The 15,428-nt window shown below is 36.9% G+C and overlaps 2 protein-coding genes across 6 annotated transcripts; one reads left to right on the top strand and one right to left on the bottom strand.

Moving 5' to 3' along the window:
- The first annotated feature begins 383 nt into the window (after positions 1 to 383).
- LOC105201418 (G patch domain-containing protein 1 homolog) lies at positions 384 to 4,195 on the top strand. Its single transcript, XM_011169421.3, has 3 exons — positions 384 to 641; positions 731 to 1,103; positions 1,279 to 4,195. Exons 1-3 carry the CDS (start codon positions 578 to 580, stop codon positions 3,674 to 3,676), a joined length of 2,835 nt encoding a protein of 944 aa, XP_011167723.2. The 5' UTR covers positions 384 to 577; the 3' UTR covers positions 3,677 to 4,195.
- Positions 3,968 to 14,717, bottom strand: LOC105201417 (golgin IMH1). 5 transcript variants are annotated; one of them, XM_026137853.2, is made up of 29 exons: positions 14,334 to 14,717; positions 13,235 to 13,377; positions 13,082 to 13,162; positions 12,779 to 12,936; positions 12,554 to 12,645; positions 12,234 to 12,320; positions 11,466 to 11,631; positions 11,095 to 11,320; positions 9,861 to 10,014; positions 9,645 to 9,774; positions 9,333 to 9,563; positions 9,081 to 9,254; positions 8,782 to 8,942; positions 8,400 to 8,682; positions 8,190 to 8,304; positions 7,971 to 8,085; positions 7,764 to 7,886; positions 7,225 to 7,575; positions 6,858 to 7,028; positions 6,621 to 6,776; positions 6,426 to 6,533; positions 6,017 to 6,292; positions 5,848 to 5,902; positions 5,636 to 5,777; positions 5,465 to 5,573; positions 5,058 to 5,170; positions 4,801 to 4,942; positions 4,569 to 4,672; positions 4,404 to 4,467 (listed from the first exon to the last, which is right to left on the bottom strand). In XM_026137853.2, the coding sequence occupies exons 2-29, from the start codon at positions 13,330 to 13,332 to the stop codon at positions 4,404 to 4,406; spliced, it is 4,185 nt and encodes a 1,394-aa protein (XP_025993638.2). In that variant the 5' UTR covers positions 13,333 to 13,377; positions 14,334 to 14,717. The 5 variants fall into 5 exon arrangements, with proteins under 5 accessions (XP_011167722.2, XP_011167721.2, XP_025993638.2 ...); XM_039454912.1 differs by having other exon boundaries at positions 13,235 to 13,333; positions 13,963 to 14,716; XM_011169418.3 differs by having other exon boundaries at positions 13,235 to 13,333; positions 14,334 to 14,716.
- Between the last annotated feature and the right edge of the window lie 711 nt (positions 14,718 to 15,428).

Here is a 15,428-nt window from a genome sequence, read left to right as displayed (position 1 = left end):
AGTGAAGTGAAGTGTGTCAAGCGTTCGTGTCAACACATATCGTTAGCCGGATACATTTTGCATCTTCTTCGTTGCCTCGTATCTCGAATTTTCGATGCGTGTATCGAGATTGTTGAAAGCAAAATATCGCGTGTTCGTGCCAAGTGTGAATCAAGACGAATCGTCATGAGGAGGATCTTAAAGCTCGAACGTTCGACAGCTGTAGCCAAGACGGAGCTGGACGGAGCGACCAGAGGCGAACGGTGAGTCAATTTGTATTCGTATCTACTGTTTATTCGTCCCTATAATTCGGTATTCGCGCCTCGTCCTCATTGCGTTCGCGTAAATTATCGTCGGTACAGTGCGACGAATCAGTCAGTCGCATCGTACGCCTGCGCGTTCACTAGCTGCCTTTGCCGGAGCCGTCTGCTGAGGAGTATGGTGTTGTGTACTCGTTGAATGCAGTTGAATGACGTCCCTCTCTCCTAACCTCGAATGTATGCGATTTCAACAAAAATTTTACAGTTGAAAAAACTTTGTCGTATTTGATTAAATCAAACGGAAAGATTACGTCGCGGGAAATTTGGTTCCTTTCGAAATGGGGGACTCAGACGAAGAGAATTATGCGACGTTCGGCGTTCCTCTTGACCCCTTGGACGAAGGTACGCAAACGATAAATTACCGTGCGAGTGTATTGTGCTACAAATGCTCCTTTTCGTCGCGTTATATTGAAAATATTTCGATCCCGCAGAGAACATCCCACGAAAGAAGCCCGTTACGATTGAGGATCAGTATGCCTATGACGCCCAAGGTAGACGTAGGTTTCACGGGGCATTTACAGGTGGTTTCTCAGCGGGATACTTCAACACTGTCGGCACTCGCGATGGCTGGAGACCGCAGCAGTTCAAGTCTTCTAGGAGCAGTAAGGCGGACAATATCGTTCAACGACCAGAAGATTTCATGGATGAAGAAGACACGAGTCTCTTTGGGATTGCTCCCAAAGGCATTCGTGCCACCAGCGATTATGCTGATCATGGACAGAGAGGGAAGAAGAGGGAGAGAATAAGTCAGGAAGGGCCTATCCCTGGTACTCCCATTTTAAAGGAGCTTCTAAAACCTGTCAAGTAAGTATTTGCAAACATTAATAACGCCACTTAAACTCTGCTACTTTTAAATTTAAATTAACTGCGTGTTTTGCTCCAAGAGAGTTAAATAATATATCAATTATTTACTCACGTGTTTGATTTATATTCTAGATTTAATTTTTATATTGATTTTTGCTATTGTTTGTAATTACAGAGAAACAGTTGGTATCGTCCTACTTAAGAAAATGGGCTGGAAACCTGGCCAAGGTGTGGGTTCTCGACTGACAAAGAAAGAAAAGCAGAAGATAAAGAAACGTAATGAAAAATTAAAATTGATGCAGGACAATTCTGAAACAGTAGAGAGCAGTTCTGAGAGTTCTGATAATGACTCTACCGATATTACTTTTGCACCTGACGATTACGAGCCATTTCGATGCAAGCCAAAGGATAATTATTTTGGCATTGGTTATTCGGGTCTAGATAGGCGGAAAGTTCTTTCTGGTCACATCAATCTTTTTGACACACCAGCATTTTGTGTTCAAGATAAAAACAAGAAATTGTCGATTCGCGGTCAGGCATTCGGTGTTGGTGCTTTTGAAGCTGACGATGAGGATATATACGAGAAAGAAGATATGTCGCATTACGACTTCGCTCTAGGTCCCGAACGTAAGACGAAAACGAGGTGGTCCCAGGATGGTCCCAGTAGTTCGCAAACCGATTGCGTGGAGGGTTTTATTCGCGCAAAGGAGAGACTAGAGAGCAAGAAAGTCTTCAAATGTCCTGAATTACCGAAGAATTTTGCGCCGGTGCACGCTGTTAGGAAAAGTAGATTTTATCCGCCGATTGCAACCCCAGTAGAAAGTAGTAAACGCAGGGAACCATTGAATGCCACAGACAGGGCGCGGATTCTAGAAGACTCTGACGAACGTTCGAAGAAGCTACAGGCGCCGTCGAGCACATCCGTTGCCTGTAATATTATTTCAAAAACATTAAATTTACATGGTAAGCAACAAATAGAGGAAAGAAAAAAATTGGAAAGTCAGCAGAAGGCGAAGAGTAACTCTTGGCTGGATAAATTAAACGTGACAAACTTTGTCAAGGGCAGCATTGTCGGCCTTGAACAGGACACGGGCTGCTTAAAGAAGCTTGAAGATTTTAAAAAATCTTTGTCAGCATCTGAGCAATCGAGCTTGAATAAATCAGTGGAAAATGATGCCTCAAATAGGAGCGAAACGAAAAAATTGTTCCTATCTGATCCGGACAAACAGAAACGATTTGAACAGTATCTTATTTTCTCAAAGAACGACGAAAGAGACAAGTTTGAAAGTATTCAACCACTTTCTATGACTGAGTGGGAAAGAGAGCAAGAACGCGTGGAATTCGAGCAAGCGGCAAAACTGAAACAGTCGAATAATTATATGGCAGACAAGTTTGTACATAGCGCCGATCATACGACGGACCAAACGGATCCGGAAAAGGATGTGAAGGAAGCAGTAAGATTGAAAATGTTTGGCAAACTTACGCGACATCGGAGCGAATGGAAGCCAACGAGTATCGTTTGCAAGAGATTCAATATTCCTGAACCGAAAACCGGATGTGCGCCGATCGCAACAGACCGGAAATTAGCAAGATTCTCGGTCTTTGATTCTTTGGACTGGTGCAGTTCATCGAAATTCACAAAAGCTACGGATACAGTTCCGAAACAAATGGAAGAAGTTCCTCAACCATTGAGAAAAATGGAGGAAAATATAAACGAAGTAATTCACAACACTAATTCTAATAATGTTCCTTCTAACATCTATCAACCTTCAGAGCCTATCTCTGAGAAGTTTAAAATTTTTGAAGCTTCTTACGAGAAAGTTTTTGGTAAGGGTATTCAAAGTATCCCTTCCACAACGCCGAAAGACGTGAAACAAAACGTAGGAGATGAGTTAGAGGATAAAACCGTTCAGAAAGCGAAAGAGAAAGAAGAAACTTCTGGATTGACGTCTGTGCTTAAAGATCAATCAGAAGAGAAAAAGGATCTATTTAAAGCAATTTTCCTCAGTAGCAGCGAAGATTCCGATAGCGACACGGAAGACAACGTTGACAACGAGGCTGTCAAATCGATTTTGATTGGAAAAGATCCAAAGGAGATAAATGTGCAACGTAACACATCGCCACCACGAGGTATTTTCGCGAAATTGGATCTTGATAATTTGGTGACGCAACCAAAACGCGTTAATGATGAAAATGCGACGTCTAAAATATCGAAAACCAGTTTGCCAATTACTGGTGAATCGCAGAACGATCTTACGGATCGTAACAATGTAATTAAAGATTTAGAAACTACAGTAATACCGGATATGTATGGCCCGGTTTTGCCACAGAGATTATTGAAACAAGATAACATCGCAACGACGACAGAAGACACGACTAGTAACACCAATCAATTACTGAAACCAGTATTTCGAAGCGTCGTGGTGTCGAAAACTACGGAGGATTCGAAACTCGGTGGAAAATGGGTGGAACGAGACAAGGTGAAAAAATCAAAGAAGAAGCACAAGCATAAGGGGCATAAGAGTCCAAAGCACAAAAAGAAGTCTAAGAAAGAGAAACGTTTGAAACATTGATTTTTGTTCATTTTATCTTTCATTGATTCGAGTGATATAAATGGTAAATTGATTCACAATCATGTGGCAAAAATATCTGTCACGCGACATAATTATATGTACATACATGAAATGTTTGAGATGCTTTATACTCAACTATTTCATAATATATTATTTTATTAATTATTATTGTTTATGCACTGGTTTCACAATGCATATATGTATGTACATCTGTAACATAGGCTGAAAATATATGATATTTGAATTTGAACTGTGATCTGATGCAAGGTATTTAAAAACGACTACGATCGGTAAAACAATAAAACTTTATACATTATATTTTCCAATGATTGTACATTGTACAAAGGATATGTATATTTTACACACTCATGTTCATGCACGAGCCATTTTTCGTCTGTGAAAAATTTTCTTAAATTGGATGTATTAAACGGGGACTACTTGTTCTCAATATTATAGACATCATGACGTTACAAATATCATGGTTTAAAGATTCAAGTAAATCGATTGGACGCTATTGACATACAAGAATACAAGTGTACGTGTTATTATTCTATTAACGAAATCATCCCGGTATAATACCTAAATACAAGTTTGAGCAGTCCGCCTTTTTATTACAGTGTCATCGAATGTAATGTTTCTCTCTCTCTCTCTCTCTCTCTCTCCGGAAGTAATTGTGACGTCTAGTCAAAATATCAAATCTCTTAACAAGATCGCACATGTGAGATTATTAATCCGATGTCATGGAATTTCTTGAAGCAGGTCTGCTGGAATTGCCGCTCTTTTTCTCTGTGCTGAAAAGGTATCGTAATGTTTATTGCTATGTTTTTTAAATGAAACTTGCTGTATATTTTTATATATATCAAATAATTTAATTTGCAATTTTTTGGCGTACCTGCTGCTTCTTGATCCTCTTTTGAACATGGCCGATAATTTTTTCTTTAGATTCTTCTTTTCCATCTTAAGATTTTCGTTTAGACTTGTTTCAGAACCAGATGTCTGTCAAGTATTCAGTAATTTTAAATACCAATTTAATAAATAATAAATAATATTCTATTCAAATGAAAATTATTTTGAATAGAACATTATTATATAATTAAATATCGAATATTTAAATATCTTCTTACCTGAAGCGAATAGTCGGTCATGTTCGGATCATCGACGCTGGACGATTTAGTTAATTTATGTGTTAATTTTCGTATTATCCCCTTGCCATACTTCTTGTCCCGATCTAATATTTCACTCTTTGTCGATCCTCCGGAAAGACGGCTAAATGATTAATTATCAAATATTATTTGATCAAGCATATTCATTATTCTACTAATATTACCTACGATAATAATGTTCTGTAGATGCTTACGTAATGTTACAAATATTTCAATACCTGTCTACACTGGAATCTCTTGGCCGACTAGTTCCGCGATTAGATTCGACTTCTGATCCCTCCAACGATTGCATGCTCGACAAGTTGCTGTCTGTGCCCCAAATAGCGGGAGACTATTTTATGCAAAAATTATCAATAATTAAAAAAGAAATTGCAATTCCAAAATAAATTATGATTTTTTTAAATTTTAAATTAGATTATTACGATGGATTTTTGACAGATCTATACAGAAATTTATTCAGGCATAAAATTAAATTTTTTTTTAGGAAATACTCAAAATAATTATCAAACATACACAAAACATAAAAATGTAGAGATGTAAAGATTATATTTATATATGCATCTTACATCTCAAAAAACTATTTGTTATGAAGAGGCTTTCCGTGTATAAAATATCTTTTACTTACTTCCTGACGCCCAGACGTTTGTTCCAAAGAAAGACTTTTTCTCTTCAAACGTGGTTTGCCACGATTTAACACCACTCCTTTTCCTGGATCGCTTTCTACTGACGTCGCTCTAGAAAAACAACGTAACATTTTTCGTACTCTCGAGATGGATTACAAATCGTAAAAACGCACCTCTTGCCAAATTTCTTCAACCGCATCGCATTTGTTTCATCTGCCGTGTTCTTCGATTCCTTAAGCTCCTTCGCCACGTCCATTAATTTTTTAATAGTATACTCTAATTTTTCCGTTCTTTCACCAAGTACTGGAGTTACAGCTGCAAACGCGATTGCACAGTGTTTGAAACGACATTAATAAAAATCAATCAAATTTTTATTTCAAAATACCTTTAACATCGCTCTTTGTTTCCAACATTGGCGACGACTCCCTGGATTTTGGTCCCTACAAATAATTGCACTATTTTAAAACGTTCATAGTTTTGGATAATATTAATCATTGTCATAAAATGTTGTCACTGTTTTATAAATATTTTGTGAATGTTCATATTTTTTATACCTTCAATCGTCTCGGCGGTGTTGGCGTATATACATCGGGCGTTCCGTTCTCCGTTACGGTATTCAATTCTGGAAACAACTGTAACAAATCCTGTACTTGTTGCATAAGAATGTTGATATTTCGCATTTCAATTTGCTCCAATTTGCATTTATTTAATATAACTTCTTTGAGTTCCTGCCTTTCCCTTTCGTGTCGCTCTTTTTCACGTCTCATCTTTTCGTTGCTCGTTCTTAACTTTGCATGCGCGTCCCGCAACTCGAGTAGATCACATTGCAACTAAAATTGATTAATTACAATTTTAAAGAAAAGAATTACCTTTTTTTTCCTCCTCCCTTTTTTTTACTATAGTTTCAAAGCGTACTCTTATGAATATTTAGATTCTGCAGTATAATACATGATTTTTAATCACCTCCGATAATTTTTTCTTATTTTCTTCCTTCTCTTCGTCAAACACTTTCTTTAACTGATCTTGTCTCCTTTTATTTTCAAGCCGCTCTTTGCTGCGTTCTCTTTCTATCTGCAAAAATATTACTCGTCTATTATTAGAGTCGCAAAAAGTTTGAATTGGCTGTGTCATCTTGTTTACATGTTAAATTAGCAATACCTCGAACAGTGTCTGTCGCAAATCTCGCGCTAGCGTTGCGGTTTCTTGCAATAATCTTTGATGTTCTTCTCTCTCTTTCTGCCAAGCCAGCTCCATACGTACTTTCAATCCTGGAATTTTCGAGCGTCCGCTAGTGAGCAATCGCTCCTCCTCCAACTGCAATCATAATGAACACATGATAATATATTTCAAAATGTATTATTTCCATTTAATAAATCTAATTTATATCGTAATTACTTCGTTAATTCGGGACTGAAGTTCGGAGACTTTGACGTGACTACCTGATTTTTCCGAAACCAATTCAGCCTTCAGCCTGGAAGCTTCTAATCTTGTCTCAGAAAGTTCATCCTCCATACAACTGATTTGTTTTTCTAGCACTAACATATTAGCCTTCAATGATTCTTCGTCCTAGAGTAACAAAAAATATACTTTTCTTAAGAAGAAGAATTATTAATAGAGAGAGAGGATAGATCAGTCCAATTCTTCACGAATATCTTCAAAATATTTAAAAGTAGCTTTAAGAATACACCGGTATAATCATTACCAAAGCGTATTGATTTTTTAAAATTATATTATCAAATGAATATTTATATTATCGACTTACCTCATCTGATTTTCCCGAAGATGCGTTAGAGAGTCTACCTTGTCTCGTAGACTTTAGCTCACCTATAGTTTTTTGCGCGCCTTCCAACATGTGTTTGTAAGTATCACGTTCGCGCTTGTATCGCGATAACTGATTCTGGATTGCCTGAATCTCGTCGTTGATCGCCGTGATTCTATGCTCGTAGCGCATTTTACATTGCGCCAGATCTGCTTTCTTGGCTTTTTCCGTGTTTGTCAAGGCGTTCTTTAATTTCCGGATTTCGGATTCCAATGCCGTGGTGTCAGGTGTCAACGCTTGATGAATCTTGGAAACTGCCTGATAATCTTTCAGTTTTGTAGACAAGTCGTCATTCTGTAAATTGAAATGATTAAAATATCGTTCTTTAAACGAAAATAAGATTAGAAATTTCATTAAATTCGAAGATTATTACAAAATTTTACAATATAATTAAAAAATAAATAACTATATAACTGCTGATGCTTTGCATCATATTTTTGGAACACCAAAATTAAATATGAATAAATATATAATTTACTTACCACTTTTCTCACATCTTCCAATCGTTCCAGTAAAGTGGCATTCTCTTTCTTCAATGTATTAATTTCGTCATTTAAATCTTCCACGATAACTTTGTTTGGTAATTGGCTCTCACGAATTTGGCCCTAAAACAATTAAGATTACGTGTCAAATTTTTCAAATAAAAATTCTTAATGGCTGACAATAATTGCATAATAAAGCTTTTGTACCTCAAGCACAGATTTTTCTAATCGCCATTGGCTCTCTTTCGTTCTTATCGAATTACGTAACTCTTCAAGTTCAGTTTTTACATTTTTCAAGTCCTTCTGATGTTCCGAGCATTTGCTGTAATAAAACGTAACATTAAACGAAGAAGGTTACATAAAGCATTTAATATTGTTGGCAGTGAATTCTTACTCCTCACACGTTAGAGTCGAATTGCTGTTTACCTATTCAAAGATTCATTCTCTTTTTCAAGTCGTAGCCTTGAATTCATAAGTTCTTGATGTTTTGTGGTGAGAGTTTCCTGCTCATGTTGATGTTTCTTAATTTCATTCTCAAGATCTGAAAATGTTTGCGTTAGTGACGGAATGTGTTTTGAGAAATGAATTCAGAAAGCAATAAAATAAAAAAAATTTTGATATCCAATGATACTATACTTAATATTTTTTCATTATAACTCTCTTTCATCTCGTTCATGCGTTTCGTATTTTGTCCAGCCTTTTCTAAGGAGGTAATTTTTTTCTTGAGTGCAGTTACTTCGGCTTCCTTTGCTTCTTTCTCGCTGTTGAGTTGCGATGTTAATTTTTCCTTTTCCCGCTTAAGCTCTGCAAGCTCCGCAGTCAGATCCGAGATCTTCGTCGATGTGGTAGACTTTGTATTTTCTAATTCCTTCTTCAAACGCTTTACCTCAGCATCGAGTTTGGCTTTGGTCTGTTCAACCTGTTTTAATGAGAAATGTAATCCGAGCGTGACATTAATTATTAATTGATGTACAATTATAAATAATATATTAAATGCTAAAGTAAAAAAGATATTTACAGATGTTATCGATTGCGACATTTTCGATTCCCTTTCGGTGTACGATGATAAGTCATCCTGCAGCCTCTTACACTTTTCTTGTTCCTGCGAGAGTTTCTCTTTTACTTCATTTATCGTTACCTCCATCGTTGCCGTATCTCTTTCCGATGATTTAGCTGTGTCTGCAATTTAACGAAAGTCATTATATACTCAACGATAGTTCTCATGTTCAGATGTACGTTAATAACATGCAAGTTTTATTTAAAACAAAAAAAAACTGATTTTTTTAAATTAGATTAAAAATAAAGCTCAAGTTTTACCGAGATCTTTCTTTAGTTGTACAACCTCGTTATAAATTTTTAATTTTTCGGCTGATAGCGACAGCAGTTTGGATTTCAATTTCTCCTTTTCTTCCGAAAGCGCCAATTTTTCTTTATCCCAGGCTTTTCTTTCAGCTTCTCGTAAAGTAACTGCTTCGTCCAACTTTTTCTTCACTACAATAAAATTCAGAACGTATTAAACGTATCCAATCTTACTGTTATTAATGCAAAATTATAGATTTTCTCATCTACCGTTTTGTAACTCCACATTTTTGGTATCTTCCACTTTTACACTCGGCTGAGCTTTCTTCTTCTCCCTTTCGTTCGACAGTTCTTTCGTAGTAGATTCAAGTTTCTCTTTAAGCTGTTCATGTTCTTTCAAAAGTTTATCGTACTTTAAATTATTATTATCTTTCGGTTTTACATCCGGTACATCCACATTGTGTCCATTTTTAATGTTGGTAAAGACGCTCAATATGCTCTCTAAAAAGTTAACCATTCGTTAAACAAAGTATTTAAATTTTGCGAAATTTATAAAGATACAATTTATAAAGATCAGTAAACCTATTTCCTTCTCCATTTCGTCAACCATCTTTTTAAGTTGCAATTTCGTTGTGGTTTCCGTTGGCTTTTTTTGCGTTCTGTCTTGAAATGCGCTACTTACTTTCTGCAAAATCTCTTCCGTTTTCTTTACCTAGCGTAGAGAAGATTTTAACCTCGATAAATATAATTATAATTAATTATTTTACTTTATTTTATTCGTAATTATCCCATATTCACCTCTTCATATTTTTTCTCTAAAGCGGACCGTTCGTTTTCTAACTCTTCGGATTTGCGCTCTACTTTTCGCAATTTGAACGACAATATTCGACAGTTTTTGTTCGACTGCTCCAAACTTTTTCGTAAACGAGTATACTCATCTGCTTGTTCGTCCCTTATATGCGAAAATTTATATTCGTATAAAGAGTACATATAACGCTGCGATGCAGCGCGATCATTCGGATTTTATCGCGTGTAAGTATCTCTGTTCCTCGTTAAGATGCGAAACAAATTTCACATGCGAAATTTGGAGGGAAGAACAGTGTAACATTCCACAATTATTTGCTTTAAAAAAAATCCTCAAACCTCAAATTTTAATGTGACTATTTTCATTGCCTCTCCGTTTAGACTTCTCTCCCTATCGTCCCGGAATGTTCGCAAAAAGCAAATGTGTGTTCCCACGAAAGTGAAAAATGATAAAAAATTTCACAGATTTTATGTGGTCGCGATTGTCAAACAAAGATCTCCCATTTTCCATATAATTGGCAAAAAACAGACGGATGCCGTCCGTGTTGGGATTACATACGAACATTTCAAATCTGTCCAAATCGTCGTCCTGCAACAATCCACATACACAGTTCATTTTGAAGAAGATTTTGATCTTTTTTTTTTTTTCTTTCAAAGCTCGTATTGCCAACGTGTACAACAGATTTTCAAGTTTTTCATGTAAAACGTTTTGACTTTGCATTTGCGATAGCGTTGCATTGCCATTTGCGTAAAGACCCTGAGTAAAACTTCTGAAAAAAATCTTTTCGTAACAATTGAAGTGCGACAATAATTCGTTGAAAGGAACAGAGATACCAATTTTGATGGACGTGTGATATGAAATGTTAAAAATGTGTCATTCGTTTAACAACGGCGAGTCGTATTTCGCAATTAGTCGTGATTTAAGTATGAATATATTAGTATATTTGATTAAAGTTCTTCACAATATTACAATAATTACATAAAACCGAAAATTGCCGCATTGTTATCGATTTCAAAATAAAAATTCAAGCCATTACATTTGAAATAAAATGATATATACAGACACCAGGATAATGTTATTGTATCATTTTATTAAATATAAAATATATAAAAGGAGTTATATGAATCTTTGAAAAAAAATACAACGAATAGCATGCATGACATCATAATGTGGAGGTTTCAATAGGATGTCTCGTGATATCCTTTGTTGCGCAAGAAAATATAATACCTAAAATTATCTTGCAACTCATAGATCTCTTCTTCTAATTGTCTTATTTCCTTCTTCATGTCCTCATTTTCATCCATTAAACTTTCACAAAGACTTTCCGCGGCTTTCAGCTTCGAACGTAATTCGTCGTGCGTTTTGTCCCTTTCACCTCTGAATGGTTTACCAATTGTTTCTTTTTCCAAGCTTTTTATCTTTGCCAGCAATACATTTTTCTCTTGCGCAAGTGCTGAAACACATACGTGATATTAGATAAGTGTGTCACAAGAATTTCTTAAAAATTCTTTAGGCAGTGGAGCATAATATAATTGAATAGAAAATTTCTTTAGAAAAGGTTTCGATTGAATTTTTTATAAATCTGGAAAAATGGATACCTTCATTTTTCTTCTGTAGCTTCGTCACTTCGCTCGATGACGTTTTGTTCGACATTGTCTCCATGGTCGACAATCGACGCAGTAATATCTCACTTTTTTCTTTCTCTGCCTTCTCGCATCTCGCTCTCATATCGTTTAACTGAGACCTCAGTTTTTCTATCTCGTTCTGCGAGGAGTAAATGCCACCGTTAAATCACTTGATTGTATTTGATACTTGTTATTAAGATAACGCTATTTATATATAAATTTAATTATTGCTTAACTCTCTCAACTCTGACACTCGTAAATGTGTAAACTGTAATGAGATCGTAAAAATAACAATGCGCTTGAAGCACAATAATTTAATGCATTGTTGCATCGTTGCAAATTTTTTTTTTTTTTTTTGTGAAGAATAAGTCAGAACTGAGAGATTTAAACGTATATCGAGATTTAATCGTATATATAGATATGTGTATTATAAGACAGACATAAAAATATTTCTTTGAAGAAACTTTTCTTTAAATTAATACAGACGTAACATCATTTACATAGAGTTAATTTCCGAATAAGTTAATTGACATTTAAAGTAGTGCATTTAATGAGAGTTTTGTGGGTAGTATCGTAAGAATGCTTAATAATTCACGATATACGATATTATGAACCTGGATGTATATACAAATGCGTAAACAATGGCAACACAACGATACGATGAGCGACATAAGATCATTTATCAATCTCTCGAGATTTCTTCGTGGTACGTCGAAGTAACGAAAGCGACGATCGTCTCACCTTCTCGGTGTCTTCTCTCTTTACCGTGACATTGTCCAGCCCGTCCTGGACCACCTGTTTCGGCGGTGCCGGTCGTGATTTCCTTACCTAAAGTAGTATGACAAATGAGAGCGCAAAATGGAATTTCACATTTTTGCTCACTCTTTTATCATTGAATGTCGCTACGCTACCTTCTGCTGTACAACTACAAGGCGCCTTTATATAAAGAAGACATTTATAGCGTAAATGCGTGTTTGTATATGTATAGTATACGTGCGGTTTATTGCGACGACATAAAGCATTCCATGCTACTAGTGCGGGGTTAATTAACGAATCGATACCTGAATAATAAATTCGACGTCGTTTTCCGAAGTGCCGCCGTTGGTGTTGCTTATCACATTTTTTATTTGGAGCTTCGCCGGTTTTCTAACGTCTGCATCGGCACGTAGATTCGCATAATCGTGAAATAATGTGATTTAAGGAAAAGAAAGATATATCTGACGTTAGTTATTAATTTCAATATTAATCCGACGTTTGTCTCAATACTTTGCGTTTTTTTTTATTACTTTCTAATTTATGGGCGTCTTCTGGATTCTTATCTATAGCGGAGAGATCCATCAGGGATGTCCATCCGGTTGTCGCCACCGATTGCGAATGATTGTTCCTCGTTTCATCTTTCGCCAAATTCGTAGCGGAAGACCAAGTCCTGTTGCTCTCGGGTCCGCTTCAAAATTCATTTGTGATAACAGATCGAGTTTTATGTGATATTAATTCACAGTTCTCGCAACGATCGAAGCGAACGCGCGCGTAACAACAAAGCTGCGTTATGTAACAATAGACATTTGGCAATTTATGATGAAAGGACCTACCGCGAATCTGAGGAAAGACTGGGAGACGAAGATGTGATGTCTCCAAGGCTGTTTCTTCTGCCGCCATGCTCTTTGTAGTCCCTGAGGAGCAATTATTAATTCGAGATGCGAATTTCTCTCGTTGCCTTAACTTCTGCTTCGTCAAACAATTACCTGAAACAGCGTTTGCAACGCGTTGGCCACCGAACCTGCGGGTGGAAACCCAAAGGGCAAAGAGAATCGCCTTTCTTAGACGAGTACATGGAGTGCATTCTGTGTGCAAGTTATTTTTTTCTGGTTACATTTACTTACAGTATCTTGAAATAAAACAAATATCTATTTATATCTATTTATATCTATTTATATCTCCGAGGAAAGTGAATAAAAAGCGTATGAGTAATGTGCAGCTAAAAAAAAAAATTATAGATTTAGTGGTTCATTTAAAATGGAAATATTTACGCTGGTACTAAAGTTTTGGTTGGAAAAATTTAAATGTTGTCAGCGCGTTGTGAAACTTTAAACAGGAAACGAAGATTTGCATCTCATTAAATTCACCGATAATGAGTTGTCGACCAGTTTTCGTTACAACTTCGTTATCAGTGAATTTAAAAACGCTCGTAAGAGCTCGTAAAAACTATTAAAAGAAAGAAAAAAAAAGAATTACACGCGTTGTGCATTTCAGTCTCGCGTTGACACGTCTATTAATATTAAAATGGCAATCCTACAATTACGACGAAAAGTGACGTTTAGTGCATTTTTTTCCTCTGCCGTTAACGTATACAATTTTTAATTTCTCAATGAATATCCGCGCGATCGTGAACTCTGTGTGACGAACGTATCCCTAAATGATTCACGTGACGTGAAGAAAAAATAGGAAGAAGAGAGTCGCGACAAAAACTTGCTTGGTGAACAGTTGATTTCTGATCAGTGAATTCGTCGCCACTGAGCATTCACGAGTTGCATTGTCGTCTTTCACGTATTTCTGACAATCCACGCAGGCACACACACACACGCACGCACGCACACACGTAACGAGCGTGGCACTTGGAGAACCATGCGCACCGGCAGTTTATTTATAAAATTTCAATGCCACGCTGTCTCTTTCCCTTTTTTCCGTCCATCTTTTGCCTACGTAAAACGGGGAGCCAGAGGAAGACCGGAAGGAATGAGGATGGGACTTAATCGCGTTCTCCATTTGATCGCGACGCCTATCTGTCTCTCGAACTCTTACGCAATCCGTCGCGACGGTTTCTGTAGCATGTCTCTTACTCACTCAATCGGCACCGATATTAAATCCAAATGCGGCGGGCCGACGTGAATTAAATTTATCCTAGGCTATTGCCGGTCGGTACGTCGTCGCTCGGTCAGAAACGGGCGTTCGTCGTCGCGGCGCTCGTCGTTTCTTCCGTCATGAATGAATACGGTAATCGCATCGTAATCGCGTAATCGAACAGCACTCGCATCTCGTAAAAGAAGTAATTTCTCGCAGTCTCGTCTTTCCCCGGAAGACGGTGCGCGCCTCTATCCGCGGATCTCGCTCATTTCTTCTATTTCTTCTTCTTCTTCTTTTTGCACGCGCCCGCGTTCGAGATTCCTACGCCGCGCGCGACGTCACTAATAGCACTGACACAGCTCCGCTATTACGGGGGTTTGTCCGTTTTTCCCGTAGACTGTGTGCGGGTATACGGGCGGTTGGACCTATGCCAAGATGTATATTTGTCTCTAGCTATAAATATAGGGAAGCGCGAAGACATCTTGCGCGCGTGCACGCGCCGCGCGAGACGAGGCTTCATCTTCATTCAGTTTTTCTTCTTTTTTACCTTAATTGCGCGAGCTGAAGTAACGCGTTGCGATTGGACTTGGAAAACTACGCTAAGCTGAATATTTTTCATCTTACAATTAGTATCGCACACTGAATCTTACGGTGAAAATTTCTTTGGTCCTTGCATTCCGAGTGTCTTCAAGAACGGATAGCGATAACTTTGCATTTATGCACTTTTCATTTTGCAGATTTGTATCTAGAGCGTTATTAAAACACAACGCGAAAAATGCATATGGTGACAGGATAAATGTTTATATTGGATATTAAAAAAAGAATTGATTATTTTTTTTATTAACTTTTATTAATACACCAAACTTTCACCATCTCCATCACACTGTATAAAATTGTATAAACGCTGTATATAATATATTATGATACATTTATGTTATAATACATCATCATAAGCGATTAACTTGTCGCACAAATGCGATAGTTTAATATTTTGCATAGCCAAATTAAACCACGGCTATTAATTACCTTAAAATTGAAACGCATTGCACATCGTTGGAATTAAACTTCTTTCAGAGTAATTCGAAGTCTTGAAAC

This window comes from Solenopsis invicta, chromosome 11 (assembly GCF_016802725.1).
Source record: "Solenopsis invicta isolate M01_SB chromosome 11, UNIL_Sinv_3.0, whole genome shotgun sequence".
Classification (NCBI taxonomy): Eukaryota; Metazoa; Arthropoda; class Insecta; order Hymenoptera; family Formicidae; genus Solenopsis; species Solenopsis invicta.
Note: the sequence above shows the minus strand (reverse complement) of the source record. Positions and strands in the feature narration are given on the sequence as shown.